This window comes from Puma concolor, chromosome C2 (genome assembly GCF_028749965.1).
Source record: "Puma concolor isolate L17-30 chromosome C2, mPumCon1.1.hap2, whole genome shotgun sequence".
Classification (NCBI taxonomy): Eukaryota; Metazoa; Chordata; class Mammalia; order Carnivora; family Felidae; genus Puma; species Puma concolor.
In genome coordinates, this window is record NC_141675.1 from 110,793,748 (window position 1) to 110,818,675 (window position 24,928).

The 24,928-nt window shown below is 36.8% G+C and overlaps 1 protein-coding gene across 2 annotated transcripts; it reads right to left on the bottom strand.

Moving 5' to 3' along the window:
* Positions 1 to 7,723: 7,723 nt before the first annotated feature.
* On the bottom strand, positions 7,724 to 24,916 carry PCNP (PEST proteolytic signal containing nuclear protein). Of its 2 annotated transcripts, none has more exons than XM_025914076.2 (5): positions 24,762 to 24,916; positions 18,464 to 18,678; positions 15,324 to 15,398; positions 10,189 to 10,244; positions 7,724 to 9,512 (listed from the first exon to the last, which is right to left on the bottom strand). In XM_025914076.2, the coding sequence occupies exons 1-5, from the start codon at positions 24,886 to 24,888 to the stop codon at positions 9,386 to 9,388; spliced, it is 600 nt and encodes a 199-aa protein (XP_025769861.2). In that variant the 5' UTR covers positions 24,889 to 24,916; the 3' UTR covers positions 7,724 to 9,385. The 2 variants fall into 2 exon arrangements, with proteins under 2 accessions (XP_025769861.2, XP_025769863.1); XM_025914078.2 differs by lacking the exon at positions 24,762 to 24,916 and adding an exon at positions 18,702 to 18,877 and having other exon boundaries at positions 18,464 to 18,626.
* Between the last annotated feature and the right edge of the window lie 12 nt (positions 24,917 to 24,928).

The window sequence follows — 24,928 nt, forward strand, 5'->3', positions numbered from 1 at the left end:
ATATAGGTATGAATGTTTATACACAGATTAAGTTTATACCCACACACAGCATTACAATAGTGTTAGTGTTAGAATATTTGGGGGGTTTTATACCCAACTAAATATTACTTATATTTATGGTGAAGAGAGGCATCTTGTGAAACTGAGTCAAACCATTGCTCACACCTTGATTTATTAAAAAATTTTTTAAACTTTGTTTCTTTTTGAGAGAGACAGACAGTGGGGAGAGGGGAAGAGAGAGAGGGAGACACCGAATCTGAAGCAGGCTCCAGGCTCCAAGGTGTCAGCACGGAGCCCCACACAGGGCCCAAACCCAAAAGCCGTGAGATCATGACCTGAGCCAAAGTCAGACGCTTAACTGATTGAGTCACCCAGGCGTCCTAATAAACTTTTATTTTTATTATTTTTTAATCACTTCTTGGCCTTTTGGCTAAGATCAAGTGTATTTTTATTATTTTTTAAATTTACATCCAAGTTAGTTAGCATATAGTGCAACAATGATTTCCGTAGATTCCTTAATGCCCCTTATCCATTTAGCCCATCCCCCGCCCCACAAACCCTCTGGCAACCCTGTTTGTTCTCCACATTTAAGAGTCTCTTTTGTCCCCCTCCCTGTTTTTACATTACTTTTGCTTCCCTTCCCTTATGTTCATCTGTTTTGTATCTTGAAGTCCTCCTATGAGTGAAGTCATACATTTGTCTTTCCTTAATTTCGCTCAGCAGAATACCCTCTAAGAGCGTCTGGGTGGCTCAGTCAGTTGAGCGACTTCGGCTCAGGTCATGATCTTGCAGTCTGTGAGTTTGAGCCCCCTCTGTGCTGACAGCTCAGAGCCTGGAGCCTGCTTCGGATTCTGTGTCTCCTTCTCTCTCTGCCCCTCCCCCGCTCATGCTCTGTGTCTCTGTCAAAAATAAACAAACATTAAAAAAAAAAAAAAACCTCTAGTTCCATCCATGTAGTTGTAAATGGCAAGATTTCATTCTTTTTTGATTGCTGAGTGATACTCCATTGTATATTTATATACCACATCTTCTTTATCCATTCATCCATCAGTGGACACCTAATAAACTTTTTTTAAAGAGCCATTTTAGGATCACTGCAAAATTGGGCAGAAAAGCAGTTCCTATATACCCTGTCCCCACACATTACACATCATTCTCGATTTGCATCTTCATTGGGGCGCCTGGCTGGCTCAATCAGTAAAGCATACAGCTCTTGATCTGAGGGTTTAAAGTTCAAGCCCCATGTTGGGTGTAGAGATTACCTAAAAATCTTTTTTTTTTTAAAATTTTTTTTTTAACGTTTATTTCTGAGAGAGAGAGACAGAGCATGAATGGGGGAGGAGCAGAGAGAGAGAGGGACACAGAATCTGAAGCAGGCTCCAGGCTCTGAGCTGTCAACACAGAGCCCGACACAGGGCTTGAACCCACAAACTGTGAGGTCATGACCTGAGCTGAAGTCAGATGCTTAACTGACTGAGCCACCCAGACACCCCACCTAAAAATAAAATGTTAAAAAAAAAATTGCATCTTCAGTTAGATTTGCTTTAAACATTTGCAAATAAATGTTTCAACATCTAATTAGTACTTAAATTCTTTCAATGTTACTTTCTTTGCATTACTGGATTTCAAGTGTTCTGCTTATTTTGATCTTTTTTTTTTATAATCAAGGTATATAAATTATATAGGAACTTTGTTTTATTTCGAGACATGGTTATGTGGGTAAATTCATAGTTCCTATCGATCTATCCAAGTTTTACATCAACTATGATTTAGTTATGGAATTCTAAAAGAAGCAGAAATATTAAAATAAGCAACTCCAGGTGTATGACCAGCATAAGGACAACACTAGATTCTCAGTGAAATGCATTTGTATGACAATGCCAATCAGTGATACATGCAAGAGTTCAGGCAACTGTTCCTGAAGTAATGTTATAGTGGTTATCCTTGATATTTTACATAGTACGTAACAGCTTTTATTTTTCCTAAATATTAAGCAATGTGAATGCAATGAATACTGCAGATAAAGTGTTCCCCAAAAGGACTTACTCTTAGAAAAAAACACAGATTTAGGATAACAGCACACTTACACTACATGAAAAATGGACAAAGATGTCTATGTCCATGTGCAATAATTAAGTGGATATCTATTGTGATGTGGGTCAAAGCCTTTGGTCTAAGTAAGAAAAATTCTCATATATCTAATTCAGACATGCTAGAATGACATCTACCCTAATTCACCTTATTTAGGGATACTTCCACTCCCACTCATTTCTCCAATGATCCAAGTAATGCAGGATCAATATAGGAAATTTGCAAAGTGTACGACATGAAAAAAAGTAAAAAACAAAAACTAGAAGCAAGAATTATTGCTAACCAACAATGATTCCCATGAAGGTGAAAGGTTACAGATCACTAGGGACTTGTCATGCAGCTGAATTAGGGATTTCCAAACTTCTTCTTCATCGTTGATGGTGAGCACCTTGGTATGCTGCTCTTTCCTGCTGCAGGCACATCTCCTCAAAGATCTGAAAGTTGGCCTCTTGGTCCCTCCTCTAAGATGTTAAATCTTTTCCTTTCTTACTTCTTTCCTCTGCCTTAGGGTGGTGTTTCTTCTTACAGACGCTACTTCTGCTCCACCTGAGAGTTCTGTTAACAATCTTTATTTATTTATTTTTAAATGTTTTTATTTTTGAGACAGAGACAGCATGAGCAGGGGGTGGGCAGAGAGAGAGGGAGACACAGAATCTGAAGCAGGCTCCAGGGTCTGAGCTGTAAGCACAGAGCCCAACACGGGGCTCGAACTCACAGACCGTGAGATCATGACCTGGGCTGAAGTCGGACACTTAACCGACTGAGCCACCCAGGCGCCCTGACATGTTAACAATCTTTATACAGATCTTTCTCAACTTAGGATGGCGTTACTTCCCCATAAATCCATTGTAGTTGAAAATATTAAGTCAAAAATGCATTAGTACACCTAGCCTACTGAACACCATAGCTTAGCCTAGCCTAACTTAAAGGTGCTCACTCAGAACACTGACATTAGCCTACAGTTGGGCAAAACCATGTAACACTGTTTTATAATAAAGTGTCTAATACCTCATGTAATTTATTGAATACTGTAGTGAAGGTGAAAAACAGAAAAGTCAGTTAAGCATCCAACTTTGGCTCAGGTCACGATCTCACAGTTCGTGAGTTCAAGCTCCATGTTGGGCTCTGTGTTGACCATTCAGAGCCTGGGGCCTGCTTCGGATTCTGTCTCTCTCTCTCTCTCTCTGCCCTCTCCTGCTCACGCTCTCTCAAAAATAAACAAACATTAAAAAAAAAAAAAAAAGAATGATTTTATGTGTACAGAATAGTTTTAAGTGTATTGATTGCTTATACTTGTGATCCCATGGCTGACTGGGAGTTGTGGCTCGCTGTTGCCCAGTATCACCAGACAGTGTGGTACTTCATACTTCCAGTCTGGGAAAAGATAAATATTTCAAATTTGATGTATGAAAAAAATAAAATTCAAAGTATGGTTTCTACTGAATGTACATTATTATTTATTTATTTTTTAGTAATCTCTACACCCAATGTGGGACTCTGACCCCCAACCCTGAGATCAGTCACATGCTTTTCTGAGCCAGCCAGGCACCCCACCACCCCAAATGTGTATCACTTTTACACCATCATAGAGTTGAAAAATTACAAGTCAAACCATTCATAAGTTTGGGACCATCTGCATTAGTTTTCCCTTGTTGATATAATGCTGAAAAAGCCTTTGAAAAAATTCAACACCCATTCCTGATAAAAGCACTTACGAAAACGAATTGGTGGATATCTTTAACATGAAAAAATGTTTACCTTAATCCTAAAGTCAGTGTCTTATTTAATGGTAAAATACTGGAGACATTCCTACTGACAACAAGAATAAGGCAAGGGTGCGCATTATTTCTCTTATTCAATACTGTACTAGCAGTATTAAGCAAGGCTGTTAGACAAGAAAAATGAATTACAGGCACAAAAATTGGTAAAGAAGTAAAACCAGCTCTATTTGCAGGTGATATGATTGCACACCTGAAAAATCCTAGAGAAACAATGATAAAATTCAGTAAAAGAATTGAGGAAGATAGCAAGATACAGAATTAACATACAGAAATTGCCTTCATATCCTAAAACAATCAGCACACAATGGTAGAGAAAACCCCATTTCTGTAATAAAGAAGATTAAAATACTTAGGACTAAGCTTACAAAAAATATGCAAAAATGAGAAAAATTTAGAAACACCCCTGAAAGACACAAAAGCAGAGTGCTCTCAATTATGATGGCTTATTATCATAAAGACAACAGTTAAATGAAATTAGATCCTGATCTCACAAATGCATAGGAATATACTCTAAATTATCAGGAATCTACTTAAATTAAAAAAAATGAAATAATACAAGCACAAGAAAAACATGGGTAAATTCATCTCTAACCTCAGTATGGAGAAAGGCTTTCTAAATACTAACATACAATTGAGAGGCAGTAAGAGATTAACAAAGTTTACTACATAAAAAATGGAAGCTGTTTGCATTGCAAGAAAATATCATCATCAAAGACAAAAGACAATTAATTGGGAAAACTATAACATCTCAAAGATAAAGATTTAGTATATAAAGAATTCTTAAAAATTGAGAAAGGACCAAAACTCATAGTAAAATAGGAATGACATGAAGACTATTCATAAATATATTCAGATGGTCCTTAAATATATGAAAAGATACCCTACCTTATTCATAGCTAGAGATACAAACTAAAACTAATCTGAAATACCATTTTTTACCTATCAGATTTGGCAAAAATTACCAAGTATGACATAAACATCCTGTTGGCAAGACTGTGAGAAGAGGCACTCTCATACATTCCTGGTGGGAAAACAAACTGGTACAACCCTTTTGGAGGAGAATTTGGCAATATCTAATAAAAGTACATATGCACTTATATATTTTGACCCAGCAATCCTATTTCTGGGAATTTACCTGAAGGAAGATACATTCCAACAATATGAAAATACACATGCACAAGGTTATTCAATTATAGCATTGTAATGGCAAAATACTGGAAAGGACCTAAATGCCCATACATAGAAGAGTAATTGCATAAGCTATAGTATAGTCACACAATGGAACAGAAGAGTATTTACATAAACTGTAGTATATTCACACTATATAGTTGTTAAAAACGTTTTTGGAGTAAGATCTCCATGAACTGGTATAGTTTCCAGGGTATACTGTAAAGTAGAAAAAAACCACCAAAATATAAAAGAGTTAACTAAAACATGCTACATTTCATGTAAGAAAAAAAGGGAAATAATATCCACTCAGCTATTTATTTATTCAAAAGAGGCATAGGAAGAATAATACAGAAACTAGAGATAGATTACCTATAGGGAATAAGTTCAAGCGGGACAGAAAGGCTACAAGGAGAAGACAGAAAGGATAGAGAGGAGGGACACTTTCTGTATAGTTCTAACTTTTAGAACTATGCTAATGTTTTACATACAAAAAAAAAAAAAACACAAAAAACCAAACAGATTAACAAAGAATGGGTAGCATTCATTATGAAATACAAACAAAACCAAATTAACTATCTGCATTACAAATCAATAACATAACGATACTGAAAGGGGGAGCAGAGAAAAGAACCCACATTACTTTGTAAAACAGTATTTTGATTATGCACTAGAAGAGTAAAAAAGGGAACTATAGACAAATACTGCACTGTTAGGCTGTTTTTTGTTGGTAGATAGATGAACTAGTAATTCTGAAAGTACCTTACATGTATCCTAGAAATTAAGCAAATAAAAGAAGTGAGCATATTACAAAGTCAGATTTCTTACTGTTGGATAAAAGTTTCAAAAAGAGAAAGACTATAATGAACTCTGTGGGATTGGTCTGGTATTAGAAGTATCATTATGAATTAATGGATATACACACACATATGGTATACACACACCTATAACACACATATAGATCTAGAAATGGATGTATATATTACATACATTTTCTAGCTCTGTTAAGCAGGCTAGAAGCAATAATACCTCAGTACCGATGACTACATCTAGTGTTGATTTTGGTTTCTAAATACCACTGTTTCATAGAAGGAACTATGGACACTTACAAAAATACAAGATGAGTCCAGTATATCTTTTGTTGCCAAAAATTAAGGGAGTATTAAAAGTTGGAGATGTCAAAAAGACATGAGGGTCAACTGGAGAGAGTTCACATGGGCAAATCTGGGACATTCTGGGTAACAAAGTAAATAATGGTAGGAATGGGTTGTAACCTATAGAATAATATAAGGATACACGGGACCATTATCAATAAAATAAATGTGTAATGAATGGGGGAAAAAACCTTCCTCACAACAGAATTTCAACTACTAAAAGTAGAAGGAATGATGGAAACAGAAAATCATCATTTGGCCAATACTACACTGACAACTGTTTCAGGAAAAGAACCATGGGGGACAAAGAAGAACCATGAATGCCTGCCAATTAAGTGGGCAATAGTGTGAGAAATAGGATACTTACACCATCCCAAGAATTTCTCCACAAGATACTTACTAATTACAAAGAGAAAGTAGTAATTTGACAGTGGAGAAATCTGACAGACACCACCTTAACCAAGTGATGAAAATTAACATTACTAGCAATGGGACAAATTCACATCATGCTCTTGCTGCTACACTGAGGACACAGCAGTTCTGTGCTATTCTCGCCAAAAATGCATACATGGAATTTAATCATGAGGAAACAGAAGGCAAGGCCCTAGCTGAGAATCTTTTATAAATAATTGGCCTATACTTTTTAAAAAGTCTAAGGTCATGAAAGACAAACACTGAAGAAGTGCCTCAGATTAAGGAAGCTAGAGACAGATGACAACTAAACAATGTGTGATAATGAAGTGGATCTTTGACGAGACATTAGTGGAACAAAAAGTGAAATGTGAAAAATATCTGTAGAACAACGGTATAAGGTGATATATTAAGGTAATGTAATAATGTTAATTCCCTGATTTTGACAACTGTCCCGGAGTTACTGAAGATGTTAACACTTGGAGAACATGGAAATATCTTGTAATATTTTTGCAATGTTTTCAAAGTCTGAAGTCTTTTCAAAATGAAGTTTAAAATTCAAAAGAAGTACCTTCACTTAAAAGTAACTTGGACAACCCCTCCAAACTAAATCAAGCTAACCTTGATTATTAGAGTTAAGGAACAACATCTGAAACTCAGCCTTCATTTGTAATTATTCAAATTAGAGTTAACCTTAATTCTAAAGTGGAGTTCAATTTTTTATTTACTAAGACCTGATCTATTGGGAAGCAGCATTAGAAACATTCAGAAAACATATTACATGGAGTTAATTGATGGTAGACACTAGAATACCTTCTAACACTTAGGGATTTTCAAAGGTATGCCTTAGCAGGATTTTCTACAGCACAAGACAGGCAATACTTTGGCAGTGGAGAGGGAGGATTTGGATTAAGTCTTTTCCAACCCCAGATATTATAATGCTATAGAACTATGTGCTAAGTTAGGAAGCCTCCACTAAGTAATAGTTTTAAAACTCCCCTTACTTTGGCCAACAATCTGGAAAAGAGCAACAATCATAATATCTGTCTCTTCTTTTACGTGAAAAAACAAAACAAAAAAACCAGCGACAATTAAGCAGAATAGAAAATAAGAACACTATTGAGTTTGACAAATTTATTGGTATTTTAGTAAAGACATTCATCTCAGTCGTTTCTCTCCCATCTTGACCTTAGGCTAATATTTGAGTCAAGAAAAGAATATGTAGGAGAGGGATGTTATTTTAACATAAACAGTAAAATGGACAAAAGTGGAAAGTTTGCCTACATTAAAGCAAGTTAAATTCATGTATCTTGATATAATTAAATCATGTAAGAACTAATAGTTCTATATACATTTCCATTGTTTTACTTGGGGCTTACTCTAAACTTAAATGCAAATGAACAAGTGTTAGGAATATATACAGGCTGCTTCTCTGGAGTTATTACTTATTAAAAGAGCTTGGCGAGTAGTTCCCACCAATAAAATAGTCTGAAGCTGCCTCCAAATTAAACATTGCAGGAATTTTCAATTTTTGTTTCTTTTATCTGTGACTAGGTTTTTAAAGATGTGTTTAACTATCACATTAAAAAAGAATTCATATACAAAAATTAAAAAAAAACCCTACAATACACAGATCTAACAACGTATATGTGGTCAAAGATTCCATAAAATATGTTTAAAGATGCATTTTCTTTTTATCTTCAGTACCTAAAATGTGCTTTTGAGAGGCCATTGGTTAGTATGTATACACTCAAATAAACCACAGTACTGTCCTAAAATAAAGAATTCTTGTATTAAGTTCAAATCAAATTTGCTTTCACAAGTTAGTAACTTAAATTAAGCTTTAACAAAGTTACAGAAAGTGCATCTTTCTCATTTTCATCTTCATACAATGTTGTCTTTTTGGTGTTTCTACTTTTTAAAAAATAAAAACAGCCACATATTTAAGTATTATGTACATTTAAATTTTTGGTGGTGGTTTGTATTTTAAAAGAAACAGCTTCCTTATGATTTGCCTCAAGATCTGGTGGAAATGCTTGCAGCAACTAACTAGTAACAAAAACCAAGAGAAGCACATTCAAAATACTGATTTACTTTGGTAGCAAATGGTCTTTGAAGACTAATGAAGGTAGACAAGACCCGTTAAGGTGAAGTGGGCTATTTCAAATACTCAACAATTTACATAAAATTAAAAAAAAATTTTTTTTCAAGAGCTAAGCATCTGTACCAACTGATAGTAATGCAACACCTAGTTTTTGATGACTTGAAACAAAACAAATGCCCATTAGGAAAAAAAAAAAAGGCTGTATTTTAATTTTATCTAATGTACTTTCAGTCAATAGTCCAGTAACATTTTCCTCCCAATACAATACTCCCTCTCTATAAGGCTGTTCCTGGGAGCCAAACACTTCAGTGTAATAAGGGAGTTAAGAGTAATTGCTTGCAGTTTAAATAGACAATAACTTTTTGCGTCCCTCTTAATGTGCTAATAATTGCGTCTAAAAAAATATGCAATTCTTAGAAAGGTACCATTTCTGATTTTTTTATTATCTGTAACCTTTGGAAACTAATCACATGAAACTACAAAATTAGCAAATGTCTTGAAATCTGTATATAAAACATAAATTACCTCTAATTTCAAACTCTCATTTATTAGTGTACCACTCAATCTTTAAAAAAAAAAAAGGCGGCTCCAAAGATAGTCTTATACCATTCTTTAAAAAAGGAAACTGTTCCTTTTAACTTTACACCCACCCCACACCCAATTTCAAAACACATCATTTAATTGTCTTGGTCATGGACATTTCCAAGATGAGATTTTATATTTCGCTCCCATAGCTTCTGGTTATCAGAAAAACCATGCTTTCCTTTATTGAAGGAGTTTGGTCCTGCTGATGTTGGTGTATCCCTGTGTTAAAAGACAGGAAATTTATTTTAAAAGTTATATAAGGCCTTTCAAAACATATTTGTTTAGTACCTATTATGAACACAAGCTGAACATCAGAAATCCCTACACAATTAAAAAAAAATACTTTCTATAAGACCCATTCCTAAAATTTCAGATTCAGTAGGTCTGAAGAGGGACCAAGCAAATTTGTAGTTTTAACAAACATGTAAGGTACTTTTGACACATAGCTAAGGGTGACAACCATGACAGTTTTTAAAACTGGTGCTTGAAACCCACTAACAGGGTCATAAAATCAACTGATGGCTTGCCATCAGCATCTATAAAAAATGAAATCGAAGAAAAACATGAAGATGTATTACACATAAAAGGGTTCAGTGCCACTGTGGACTTGTGTCATATTTACTTCAATTTTATGTTTTACATGTTTTTAAATATGTGTGTGTGTGTGTGTGTGTGTGTACACATACACACATACAAACTGGGTATTTAGACTGGGTTCGACAGTAAGTCTAAAGTCTTACTTTGGGTCCCAGTATGAAAGGAAGGTACTCCTTTTCTCTTACCAGAAGGGAAAATAACATCACTGACAGCTCACAGAATTGTTTTGCCCGAATATTTAAGAAAAGTTGGAACGCTAAAAGATCATTCTCTACAATCTTTATAAAAAAGCACATACCTTCCAATATTCTTCATCCTCATCTTTGCTTCTGGAGGCATTTCTTCTGGTTCACTCTGGAGGGGAAAAAAAGCAGAGATGACTCATTACAGGTTTATTAAAATTCACTTGCTAACTCATAATACTAAATTTGTATCTAAGCCTTTTAGCATTTTCAATACTGTAAATCTTTGTAAAAGGAAAAAATTATTTATCTTAACTACATTTTAAAAAGAAACACAGCTTCAAGTGTTGATTTTGCATAAAGAAAAAAATCTGGAAAAACTTGGTATTCTAGAACCAAAACCATTTGCTTACTATGCTACACATACACATTGTGCTAAATTCTTTAATATGTACCATCTTTAGGGGTGCCTGGGTGGCTCAGTCGGTTAAGCATCCGACTTTGGCTCAGGTCATGATCTTCACGGTTGATGAGTGCCAGCCCTGCATTGGGCTCTGTGCTGACAGCTCAGAGCCTGGAGCCTGCTTCTGATTCTGTGTCTCCCTCTCTCTGCCCCACCCCTGCTTGCACTCTGTCTTTGTCTCTCAAAAATGAATACATGTTAAAAAAAATTAAAATTAATATGCACTATCTCTTTTTTTTTTTTTTTTTTGAGAGTGAGGGAGGGAGAGGGAGGAAGGGGCAGAGGCAGAGAGAGACAGAGACATAGACTCTGAAGCAAGTTCCAGGTTCTGAGCTGTCAGCACAGAACCCACTTCAGATCCTGTCTCCCTTTTTCTCTGCACCTCCCCTGCTTGAGCTCTCTCAAAAATAAACATTAAAATAAAATAAAACCCTAATCACATCCTAAAATAATACAAAACAAACCCCTCCCCCAAACAAATAAACCCTAACAAATCTTATCATCACTTGCATTTTATTTATTTATTTGAGAGAAAAAGGGTGAAAACTCGCAAGTAGGGGAGAGGGGGCAGAGGGAGGGAGAGAGAATCTCAAGCAGGGTCCACACTCAGCTTGGAGCCCAAGGCCCTGGGATTAGGACCTGAGCTGAAATCAAAAGAGCTGGCTGCTCAGGGCACCTGGGTGGCTCAGTCAGCTGAGTGGCCAGCTTCTGCTCAGGTCCTGATCTCACTGTTTCTGAGTTTGAGCCCCATGCCTGGCTCTGTGCTGACAGTTCAGAGCCTGGAGCCTGCTTCGGATTCTGTGTCTCCCTCTCCGTCTGCGCCTCCCCCACTTGTGCACCCAAGCGCGTGCTCTCTCTCTCTCAAAAACAAATAAACATTTTAAAAATTAAAAAAAAAAAAAATTGGCTGCTCAACTGGCTGAGCATTTGCATTTTAAAGTTGAGGTAAACAAGGTTAGTTTGTCCAAAGTCACAAAGCTAATAAATAGCAAAAGAGTTGGATGCCAAAGCAAAGAATCTTAGTAACTTTATGGTATTGTTCCTTCTAAAAACGTCTCCTTCACTATAAAGATATCTCGAAAATCTTGAAAGTTCATTCATTAGTACTTACATAAATGTTGAAAAGATATATGGTAAGTTAAATTCCTTTTTTTTTTTTTAAGTTTATTTATTTTTGAGAGAGTGAGCGTGCACAAGCAAGCGGGTAAGGGGCAAAGAGAGGGAGAGAGACAGAATGCCAAGCAGGCTCTGCATTGTCAGTATGGAGCCTGATGCAGGGCTCGAACTCACAAACCGTGAGATCATGACCTGAGCCTAAGTCAGAGGCTTAACTGACTGGTAAGTCAAATAAATGTTGCTGCTGAGCTAAATATTCTTTTTTTTTTTAAAGTAGCCTCCAAGTCCAACATGGGCTTGAACTCATGACCCAGGATGAAGAGTCACATGCACATCCTACTGACTGAGACAGACAGGTGACCCCCAAACCCCCTTTTAGGTAAGCTCCAACAACCCTCAGATCAACAGTCATGCGCGCTTACCTACTACTGAGTCAGCCAGGCACCTCTAAATATTTTTTTAAAAGAGTGTTCTCAAGATCTAGTCTAAAGGGGTTTCTACTGGTCAAATCTGGGGCAAGCATTATAGCTTACTGAATAAAGAACTGATGAGCCTACACTTACATAAATAAGGGGAAGTTCTTCCTTATAGTAAGAGACAATAAATATACAAGAGATAAAAGAACAAGAAAAATCATAATTGATTCTGGTAGGAATCCCTCAATGGATGTTAACACTCAAGAGAATATTTTTATTATTACTATTTTCTTAAATGTTTATTTTTGAGAGAAAGAGCACAAGCAGCGGAGCAGCAGAGACAGCAGAGAGCCCGTTTCATGAGATCATGACCCGAGCTGAAGTCAGAGGTTTAACTGACTGATCCAGCCAGGTGCCTTGTATTTTTTTTTTTTAATTACAGATTTTATTTTTAAGTAATCTCTACACCCAACTTGGGGCTCAAATATAAACCCCAAGATCAAGAGTTGCAAGCTCTACCAACAAAGCCAGCCAGATGCCCCCCCATATAATCTTTAATTACAAAAGGTAAAACAATAATCTGAAAAGCAGAAGGGTGCCCGGGTGACTCAGTTGGTTAAGCTACCGACTTTGGCTCAGGTTGTGATCTTGTGGTTTGTGAGTTCGAGGCCGGCGTCGGGCTCTGTGCTGACAGCTTGGAGCCTGGAGCCGGCTCTCTGCCCCTCCCCTGCTAATGCTCAAAGATAAATAAACATTAAAAAAATTTTTTTTTGAAAAGCAGGGAAATCTGGCAGACATCACTTTAACCAAAAGATCAAAGTTAACACCGTCAGTAATGGGACATATTGACAACATGTGCACCCTGATTATGATGCATTAAGAACTTGGCATAGCTTCTGTGGTACTCCTGCCAAAGTAAGTAATGTGAATCTAATCATAAGGAAACATCACACAAATTCAAACTAAGGAAAACTTTACAAAATAACTGGCCTGGACTCTTCAAAAATGTTAATGCCATGGAACAGAGGCCAAGGAACTGTCCAAATTAAAGGAGACTAAAAAGGTAACAATGAAAAATATATTTTTAAAATTTAAAATTAATTAAATGGATGCCCTCTTTGTCAAATATATTTTAGGCCCAGATATATATCCCGTGTTACTTATGTTCTGCAGAAAAAGGAAAAACCAGATGATTTTAGATACACACATTCTTTTATCTAAGAGACAAGTTAAAATTAATATCCTTTACCATCATTAACTTGTTAATTTCTCCATTTGCCAAACAGGAATAACTACATCGCATGATTCATAGAAATATATGGAGGATAAAATAAAGTTATATGAAAAGACCCAAATTGTTAGGCATTCAAAAAAAGCCATTACTATCATGTAGGTGTTTACCATTTCCAGCCTCTTTTCACACACGCTGTTCCCTTTTTCGTATATTGTCCTCTCATACATTCTGTACATAGCAAAAAGCTACCTAATCTCTCAAGAATGTTAGAGATAACAGAAAACATGGGATATTATTTTTTAGTTTTTTTTTTTAACGTTTTATTATTTACTTTAGAGAGAGACAGAGTGTGGGTAGGGGAGGGACAGAAAGAGAGGTAGACATAGAATCCAGAGCAGGCTCCAGGCTCTGAGCTGTCAGCATAGACATTTCCACAGAATCCTACAACTCTGACAAGTAGTTTAAAAATGTATGATTTAAACTGACTTTTCATTTTACAACTGAAAAACGAAGGCTCCAAAAAGGTAAAGTGATTTATTTCACAGGCTTTCTACTAGTTAGTAACTGGACAAGACAGGAGAAGAATCCAGGTCTTCCCACTGCCAGTTCAGTGCTGGCATCTAGTTACTTGGCCTCTCTTCCTGCCTTGAATTTCTATTATCACTTCATATCTTTGTATACTTTTGAGTTTCATTTTGTACTATTTTATGCTCTATGAGACTGAGTTCCTGGAGGGACATGTCTGAATTATCTTTGCAATCTCACTGTGCCTAGCATATAGAAATTACTCAGGGGCGCCTGGGTGGCTCAGTCGATTGGGCGACTGACTTCAGCTCAGGTCATGATCTCACCTGTGGGTTTGTGGGTTTGAGCCCTGCGTCGGGCTTTGTGCTGACAGCTCGGAGCCTGGAGTCTGCTTCAGATTCTGTGTCTCCCTCTCTCTCTGCCCCTCCTCAGCTCATGCTCACCCACTCGCTCTCTCTCTCTCTCTCCCAAAAATAAACAAACATTAAAAAAAGTTGCTCAAGTGTGTGCAATGAGTTAAGTGCAAAGAATCCAGAGATAACCACAGTAATTCTTTACCTATTGATCTGGGCTCTAATCATTCCATACTTATCCTTGCCCAAACGTCTACAGCAATCTCCAGTCCAGACAAATACAGCTGCTAGTATTTATGACTTGTCTTAGCTTATAAAAGTATTCTTTGGTTTGTCAAAACCCTGCCTAATGTTTTAGTATCCAATTCTTACTTCTTCTCTTTTATGTTCTTCCCAATTATTTCTGCCCACACTGTGCTCCTCTGAATGTGTAATTCTTATCCATATTGTTTTTGAGAGCAATTACTCATGTACCCTGTTAACAGTTAATTGTTATACAATGGGGTCACATCTTAAGAGGGAGTTAGGTTTCTAAAGTCAGAGACCAAAGAAAAAAAAATCAGTCAAAATGATGCTTTAAATTCCATACGTTATTCATAAGCACAAGAAGAGAGGGACACTGTGAGAGGCATGAAAGAGCTAAGACTAAGAGAATAGCAGATAAGCAACTCGTGCTCACTTTGGAACACATGCTTAATGAACAGAACTTCTAGCAGAATCACCTGCACTATTAGCTATTCCTCATGGGAGAAAACACTATAGCTGTCTTTTGTAAGCTGAATGAATGTATGATGCCTGAACACTGAAGACTTCCAACTATAAAATTATTAAAGGCAGCAGCATTAAATCTGTCTTTTCCTGGATCCTACATATTTCCTAGCACATATATATGATATATATATCAACATATACATCAGGCATTTGTTGATTTGATTCTTAAGGTCATTGCCCCCAAAGGCAGTTAAATTTTAAATAATCCTACAACCACATAAATAGAAATATCCAGGTTTTGCAGGCATCACAAAAAATCTATTCAGAATTACAAAGAAAATTCACTAGTACCATTAATGCAACCTACAACTTGCCACTAACTTCATTAAAGAACTGATTCAAGTAAAATAAACAAAACTAGGTATCAACTTACATCTTCATCTTCATTAAAAGCTGCTGCTACTGAAAGAGTTTTTGGAGCAAGAGTTGGAACAGTTTCTTTAGGCTTCTGAAGAAGAAACACATTAAGAAGTATCACATAATGTTTACACAGGCTTGTTTAATGATACAAATAATTTATCTTCAAAGATTCAATTTTATGTTTTCATAGAAACATACTAAGGAACTCAGAACAAACTTTAAAGAACTCCATTTTCTCTTTTTACAAATGTGGTTATCAATGGGTAGCTTTAATTTTATTAATGATACATCCATCCTGTAAAAGATTTTCTAGTCAGGATCTGTAATTTAATATCATTTAGCTAAGGGATACTTGGTAAAGGTAAAGGTAAATGATTAGTAGTACTTGCCCACAGTGGCCAAGAATGAACTGCAGTGTGACTTAAGAACATAAAAGACACCAAGACTCCTCTCCCTACTAGTGTTCTGCCCTGTAGCCTGTAAATATGTTTCTCTTCTATCCAACCTAAGTTTTTGAGGTAAACTGCCCTATCATCATCCTCTCACCATCAATCTGGTCTTCAACCCACTGCAATCAGGCTTCCTCCCTCATTCTCCCATGGCTCCTCACTCACCTAGAATCAGGTGACCTTGATTCTGTAGGGTCACCAATGACTGGTGTGCTGCTTTTGACTCTAATCACCAGCTCCTTTTTGAAAACACTCCTACCTTGAATTCTGACACTGCTTTTTATAGGCTATTCTAATTCTCTGACCTTTTGTTCTTTGTTTCCTCCTGTTCCCCCCTAAATAACACATACCCAAGATTCTGTTCTTAGTGACCTTTCCTTCTCTGTACTTCCCTGGTCAACTCCATTCACTCCCATGGTTTTAACTACCAAATCTTAAATGTCTACCCCCAAATAGAATGTCACATGCCTACTGGAGCTCCACTTAAGAGCTCCGATGGGTACTTTAGTTTGACAGTGTTCTAAGTACCCAAGCCAGAAATCCTTTTCTTCAACTTACACTCTATCATAAAGTCCTGTAGATTAAATATTTAATAGACTTACGTCTCCCTCTGCCTTCCCATCAACTACCATACTATGGACACCTAAGGCCCTTTAGCATTACTTGCCTTAACTACTGTTAGAAATACCATCCCCTACTCTCAATTTTCTCCTCTATAATGGCACCAAAGTGATATTTCTAAAATGCACATCTGTTTAAGGGTTAAGCTTCCTTACAACAGTTTCTTAGCTCCACTAGAACTTAAAGAATAAAACCAAACTATGCAAGTCCTTTATGATTTGGTTCTATGGTCTCATTTAGGGGGCTTTTCATCCCTACATTTGCATACCAATTTCCAACTACAAACATTTTCCTGAATGTACCATGTGGCTTCACATCTAAACTACTTTTGCATGAAATTCTTTTTATCTGAGATGCCCTTTGCCTCCTGTCTATACAGTTAAGGCCAACTCAAGCATCACTTCATCAGTGAAATCTTCTCTGATCTCCTGAAACAAAATGAACCACGCTTTCTTTTTATAACACAAACACTTTTGTCAATAATGCTTGCTTTTGAAGGAATAAAAACCATTAATTTGGAGATTATGCATAAAGACTCTAGAAATACCCTTTACTCTTTTAAAGATGTCAGGTATTTGATGTTGTACATACACATATGACACAAGTATCTGCTGATCAACTATCTTTTCATATCATATAATAAAAGCAATAGTTTCAACTATTTTTTTGTATCTTACATCCCACCTCCCTAAGACAACTGTGGTTATACTATAGTTTATTTTATGAAAACAAGTTTTTGTTTTCCAAAGATTAGGAAGTTTTTACTGAGTAGATTTTCTCAAACAAAACCCTACCTTCTAAAATGAGGAGGAATTACTACATCATGTCAATGATTTAGAAAAAGTAGGGATTTGCATATCTAATTTAGGGGTGTGTTGAACCACAGCAGAATCTATTATCGACAGGAATTATCTATATTGAAGTGTGTCTGAGAATACATGTTGAATGACTATCAGAAAAACACAAATACTTATGCAGTTAGGTCTATGCAACTTTATAAAAAAAAATATTAAACAAAAAGAAATCAGCTCAAATAGGAAGAATAGTCATGAAGTAATGAAGTTATAAGCAGAATGTCTTTTGTTTGGAATGAATTTTTTAAAGGAATAAAAAGAAAACAAATAGGAAAAAGCAAAACAACATAGGGTAGGAGTAGGGGTCCTGAGAAATGGTAGCTCTTCTAAAACTGTAAGTATAACTCAAACACATTGACTCTAGTAGGAACTTGATCCATATCATATTTTTAAGATCTTGGAATGAACATCATACACAGAATAAAGCTGTGTGCACCTGGCAAATAAGCATTAATTTTCACAGAACAGACATGAATAAACAACTCAAAAGTAGTAATCCCAGTAATTTTAGGATTATTCTCCTTACACAAGAATGTGACTATTTTCTAAAGCCAACAGTGTACACTATTTAAGTAACATTTTTTTCTGAAAGACCTATGTGGTTGAAGCATATGAAATTGTCACTTTTGTAGGTCAAAATTAGTCAAATATCAAAACTTCATAATAAGCTTCAATCTATTATTTCAAAACTTTCCAGATACTCCACAGTTAATTATTAACTTAAGGTTTATATTTAAAACAAGGGACCAAAAGTTGATCTGTCATTGGATATATAGAACTCAATGTCCATTTGTAGCTCCAAAGTAAAGTGACCAGGAAGCTCTTCTTATCAAGCAGTATCTCACTAGTACTTATTTCTAGAAATATTATTTTTAATATTACTGGAATTGAAAAATAAGGAGAAAAAAATGAAATTCTTTCTGAAAATGTTTTTCGGAGGTTCTACTCAACTGAGAAAAATTCTAAGCTGTTACTTTATAAATCATATATTCCCTATAATAGTTGCTCCTTCTCATACTCCAAACCTTTTTGAAAAAGTTTTACTGAGTTATAATTTATCCATATTGTTCTTGAATACAGAGCTAATAACTTCTTAAATACTTAACATGTAAGTTCATGTACCAAAGTACCTTTTTACACTCAATTTACCATAACCCCATAAAAGCAGGTTTCCAAAACAAATTCTTAAGCCCCATTATGCACACCATATAGATCAAATAACAACTCACACTTGATCCAAGTTTGATGGATATGGCTGAGGCTTTCTTTGTCGTCTGACTACCTATGGCAAATCCAAACTTGGAGATCTTTGTAGGCTTTGTTGGGAGGTCTGCAGCTTCTTCTTCAGCTGATCGCTTCTCAGCGCTGCGACTGGAACTTTCCCCTCCATTACTGGAAGAAACAGTCTTAGTTTTCACAGGTTTTTCTGCTTCTTCTTCAGGTCCTGGTGAAGTCGAAACAACTTACCAAGATGAGCTATTTTTACTGAGCAGATTGATGGGAGCAGCAACCTCAAAAAGCATCGTTATAAGGAAGATACCTCTGCAGGTGTCACCTACTGACCCAACAGTCTCTTCCACTGTGTTAGAGTGTACAGCAGGAACTGAGATTGTGTGGCAGTAGAAGAGGGTCCCATGAATTAACTAGCATAAAATACAGAGCAATTTAAAATTATAAACGTAGAGTTCATATAATGTAAGACCCTTCAACTAAACACTATTATAGAAGTTATCTAATAATCTAATTATTTGTGGAATTTGCTTTTTAGAAATTAAGGCCTGTAGGTTCTTCTACACAAACTAGCTTGTGAATATTAGTCCACATCACAGGAAAACACATTTGACTAATAAATTCTAACATTCTTCAATTATGTACTACTAGTTATACAAAGTACCTAGCTATGAATGGTCCATTATTACCTGAACTACAGTGCTAATACAGCCTGGAGTAATTTTCTTGAGTGATGTGTGCCTCATGTACCTCTCACACGATTTTTAGAGTTGAAAAGGAAACTCAAGGAAGCCTTCAAGTCATCCCCTCTAATGTAACTTAATTCTACTTTGAAAGCTTGGTTATCATCTGTTTTAACGATCATACTTAGGTTCATACACTACTTTTTATAATGAAAGAAAGATGAACTAATTATAATTTCAAATAGTAGAAGCCATACATATGTAGACTAGGAATGTAAGAGGGCTTTCAATGATTTGGCTTGAGTCTGTATTAATCAATGAATGGTAACAGTAAGTTTTTATTTTGAGTATCTTTGGTCCTTTGCACAAGAAGGCTACTTAATATATTGGAATGTAAGATAGAAGAAGTTTGGTTGATTATTAAAAATTTTATTTTCTTGCCCCAATTCACCCTAGAGAATGTTTTCTGTTACACTAGTTTATGAAGACAAGATGCTCTAAGCAATATCCCTGACAACTGTTAAGAAAACAGGACATTTCTAGAATGGGGGGAAAGTGGGAAATCAAACACAGATAGATGGACAAGTAATATTAAAAAATCCAGAGACTAGGGGCGCCTGGGTGGCGCAGTCGGTTAAGCGTCCGACTTCAACCAGGTCACGATCTCGCGGTCCGTGAGTTCGAGCCCCGCGTCAGGCTCTGGGCTGATGGCTTGGAGCCTGGAGCCTGTTTCCGATTCTGTGTCTCCCTCTCTCTCTGCCCCTCCCCCGTTCATGCTCTGTCTCTCTCTGTCCCAAAAATAAATAAAAACGTTGAAAAAAAAAAAAAAATCCAGAGACTATATATCTTAATTCATGTATTTCTGGAATGATGAGTCTCTAAATTAATAAGCACTTTGAACAGAACATTTGATTCCGTTTATAGGAAAGACAACAGGAACTCTATCCCCTTTGGACAGTGGTGAAAGTTATAATAAAAATGTTGAGGAGGAATTAAGCAGGATTAGGTTTTGGGATTTCCCCAGGAGACAGAGATAGCACTGGAATGGTTGCTGGAGGTGCCAGTCACTTATTTAGATATGAAATTACAAAAGCACCTGAAGAATGTAAGATTAATATTCAACAGTTGAAATACAGAAATGTGGAATTTCTTAAAAATAAGACAGTATTATGCCAACATTAGTTTATAACTAAAAGCAGTGTTCTAAATTTCATTCTGCATTGTTTATAGTTTTGATCAATTATGAATTATACTGTAGAACCTAAACAATAATAACTATTTCTTTGTGACTGACAGCTGAAATTGAAAACTCAGTCTCTACATATGGGAACACATATAAACATATAGAAAATGCACTGGGTTTACAAAAAGAAACAATCTATATATATTAAGGCACAAATTTTGTGCAAACACAAACTCTAGAAAACATCAAATAGCATAAAGAACATTTAGTCTTGACTGTGGTATATACAACTCTGCTTTTGAACTGTGACCCAAGAACTATACATAATTACTCAAGATCTCCAGTTCTTTAAAAAAAAACCTATCTTTTCTTAATTCTAGGTCTCCTTTTACCCACAAAATTCTGGAACAAAGAATCTAGAAAAACGATAGCATAAATATGAAACAGAATGAAAAACATAAATCTTACTATAATATTAGTACAATTAAGTGTGATAACTGGCTGAACTCGTATGTGATAATATATGAAACAATACTATCTGTCCAATCCCATGATGCTATAGGGAAGATTTCTATAGACACTGCTGTAGAAAAGGTAGCATGAACGGGGAAGTTGGGAAAACTACCATTAATTAGGTAACCAACTGGCAGCAACTCAATTTTATTTTTATCTGCCCTCTTGACACCTTAAGAGGCAGACTATTAAGATCACCCACATTTCAGGTCCACACTGAAGATGAAACATGCTATGTCTAGTAGGTCATTTCTAAACCCGACTGATTCCAGATCCAGCAATTATTTTTGGACATAGTAAATAACTCTTTGGCCTTGCTCTTCTCAAGAAGCTTTTTTTTTTTTTTTTTTAAACAACTGTAAATACTCAACAACTTTAGAAAACATCCGCTCTTCAGCAAAGGGATGGGGGAAAGGGAGTGAAGGAAAGTAGGTGTACTATTAGTACTTATTACTTAGCCTTAAATGGCTCAATGTATCACATGGATTGGAGCTGCTATTTTCTCTTTAGGTAATCTAATAATTACGTAGTAAAATACACAAAACATTTAGGAAATACAGCAAATGGAAACAGCAATGAAAACAGAAAAATGTGACAGACAAATCCACATTATCAATGAGACTGTTGTCACAGTTTCTACAAATCTATAGTTCATCAGAAGAGAAAATTATTTCAACCTAATTTGAGCTTTGAAATATACCATTAAATATCAACACTAATTTCAAGGTCCATTAAAGTGTTTATCTTTAAATACAACATGTTCTGCACTTTAGCATTTGGGAGCTTTTAATCAAGAACTCCTGTTTTCAATTTATTTAATGAGATCGCTGAATTTTGGAAAGTGAAAAAATTTTTAGATGGCCACAGTTTGGCAATGTGAAAATTTTAGCAATACGACTTACATTTTTGTTCTTTGTTTTTAATAGGGATTTGAAATTCTCTTTATTTCCTATTCACTGAATCTCACTACACATCCCTCATTAAAAGTAGTTCAAGGTTGGAACTTTTAGATTCTGAGGGAGCAGCAAGAGTCATCTGTCAGAATATCCATGCTGCAGAGAATGTGACTTTTATTTTATTTATTTTTTAATGCTTTTTAAAAAAAATGTTTATTTTTAAGAGAGAGAGAGGGAGAGAGAAGAGAGAGAGTGCAGGGGAGGGAAAGAGAGGGAGCTAGAGGACCACTGACAGTAGAGAGCCAGATGGGGGCTCCAACTCAAGAACCCCAAGATCATGACCCTGAGCCAAAGTAGGACACTTAACTGAGCCACCCAGGCACCCCTATTTAAGTTTATTTATCTTGAGAGAGAGAGAGAGAGAATATGAGAGCAAGCTCAGGGGAGGGGCAGAAAGAGAGAATTCCAAGCAGGCTCCGCACCATCAGTGCAGGTCTGAACTCAGGGACTGCGCAAGATCATGACCTCAACCGAAATAAAGAATTAGACCCTTAACCGACTGAGCCACCCAGGCGCCTGGCAACTTACATTTTAAAGAATATGTGATCAGTTTTTTAAAAATAAGAAAATCACAAAACAATTTACAGCAAAATATAAATGCATAAAATTATATAAAAGTACTAGATTCTTTATCAAGGATTATTTTAATAAAAGGGATTTTATTGAGTTTGTATTCATTCCGAGCAAACAAAGTATGTAGATTAATGTAAAATCAAATTACACATGGTACTAGCACATTTTTTCTTTCCCACTGAATAGTTGGAAAGGAGGGCTTTGGAGGACAAAGTTACCTTATTTTGAAAAAAAAATTAGCTAATAAAGTTTAACTCCATAAGGGTATATTCTTCATGATCCATTTGTATTTTGGTAGCTTCTTCATTTGATAAAAGAGTACACAGCTACCTCTCCAAAAGGACTGACAAGCAGTTTAAATGAGAACATATTCAAGACCCTCCTAGTGGCTGGTATAATAAATGTCAATTTCATTCAAGTAGTTCTTAGATAACCTGAAACAGCATGAGGTGGCCATGATTATGATACGGACAGCTTTTCTAAAATTTCTATTTCAAGGAGCTACAAAAATTTAGCCAAAGGAGAAAAAAAATCTGCCCAAAGCCTTATTCCCCCGCCCCCCCTCTTCTTTAAGGTGAGAGCAAGCACAAGTAAGTAGCTTCTCTTACTGACATAAATTCATTCATAACTACTTATAAGAAAATACACTTCCAACTTACTGGACTGTTCAAAAGGAACTAAAAATCAGAATATTCTCTAGGTAAGTCCCTAAGATAAGCTTGATAGTGTTTGAAAATAGTGACCACTTGCCATAAAATTAGCAATTCAGCAACATCCACAGTGTTAAGTGTTTTAGCTATGATTCCTCTGTATAAATTCATTAAAAATACCTGACATTCAAAAATGGTTTATATGCAACAGCACCATTTTCTTGTAAAGGCAGGCAAATCCAAGGCAAATTATGATGAAGTTATTAAGGGATATTATTCTAAATCACCAAGGATACCATAAAATTTTTGATATCAATCACCCAAGATAATTTTATACCACCACCACACACACAAAAATATGCTAAAATAAAAACATCAATGTTCATGCTATACAGCTAATTATCCCTAACTGAAAGGGTGGTGGATAAATTACACAGTGGAGTTATGTTGACACTTAAAGTACATTTTGGCAACACATTAAACACATCTCCCATATTCTCAAGACACTTAAAAAGCTATCTTACAAAATTAAAAGATAGTCTAAAAGCCAGGTAAAATTCTTTAGGTCACAGATCTTTGTTTTTCCTCAAACTACTAATTTTTAACGTAATTTTACTCAATAATTTCCAAGATAATTTTTGAGGGGGGAAAAATCCCTAACGAGGTAGTACTAGATGGTTTAAACTGCTGGTTTTTATTCCCAAGGCAATTCACATTAAACATCATGTTAATAAGGTCCTAGTAACTGCTTTCATATGCTAATAATCTGTATTTTCTTTAAATACTTCAAGGATAAGACTTGAGGAAGTCAGAAAAGAGAGTAATACTTAAAACCTTCTCAAGACATTATGATCACCTCCCACGTGTTAAGTTACTTGCCTTGTTACGACAAAGGGGGATGGGCGGGCGCCTGGAAAGATGTTTCTTTCCCTTCAAGCACAAGGCCCAAATTTATAAGAGTGGAGGGTACAGAATGAAGACAACTGTAATCCGAGTTCACATCGTAACAAAATACAGGAAAAGTCGCACTAGCCTATTAAGCCACCTAAATATCTGTCAGCAGTTAGCTGGCAAGAACCTGAGAAAAAGCAGACACTTAGAAGAAAGGCAACCAAACCCTAACCCTAAGACCCCGCATCTTAAACCAGCGGGCAGGCAATGGTATTCTTTCCCTCCATCTCCTCGACCCATCCCCATTACAGGGTCGGTATTCAGCTTGGAAATGAAAGAGAAAAGGCCGGGGTCGTACACCGCCTCAGCGAAAAGGGAGAAGCAAACTAACTCCTAGGTGTAACTTAGAGGCCAGCACCATTGGAAACTCGGCCTGTGGCCAGTGCCTGCGGCCACCGCTCGGTGACTCTTCCTGTGTGTGTGCGCGTGTTTTGTGTGATGTGCGTCTCCGGTGTGGCGGTAGCGGCTCCTGCACTGCCGCTCCTGGTCCCACCCCGAGTTCGATACCCCTCTCTGGTACCCATCTCCCTTCTCATTGGAAGCAGAGCCTCCGCTCGGGCCAGCAGGTGACCAACAGTGGTCGGCTCTCCCCCGGCAAGGAGGCGATGTGGGCCCGGATCCCAGCGGGCCGCGCCGGGCGTGCCCGGGTCTCGTCTGGGCCCAGCACCTGGCCGGGTGAGCGCCAGATCCGCCCATTTTCGTCCCCATCCTATTCCCCCCCACCCCGGGGCGCTCAAAGAAAGGCCCAGAGCATCCCACGCAGCCCGCGACGCTGGGGTTGTGTTCACCTCCGGCGGCTCCAGCTCGTTGCGGCTTCTCAGGCTTCTCCTCTCCCGCCTTCCCGTCCGCCATTTTCCCCGCCGCGGCCTCCGCTGCAGCCACGCCAAGGACGTCACGGCCCCGCCCAGAAACCATTGAGTTTCGGAGCCAGCTCGCGAGGCTGCAGCCTAGAGCG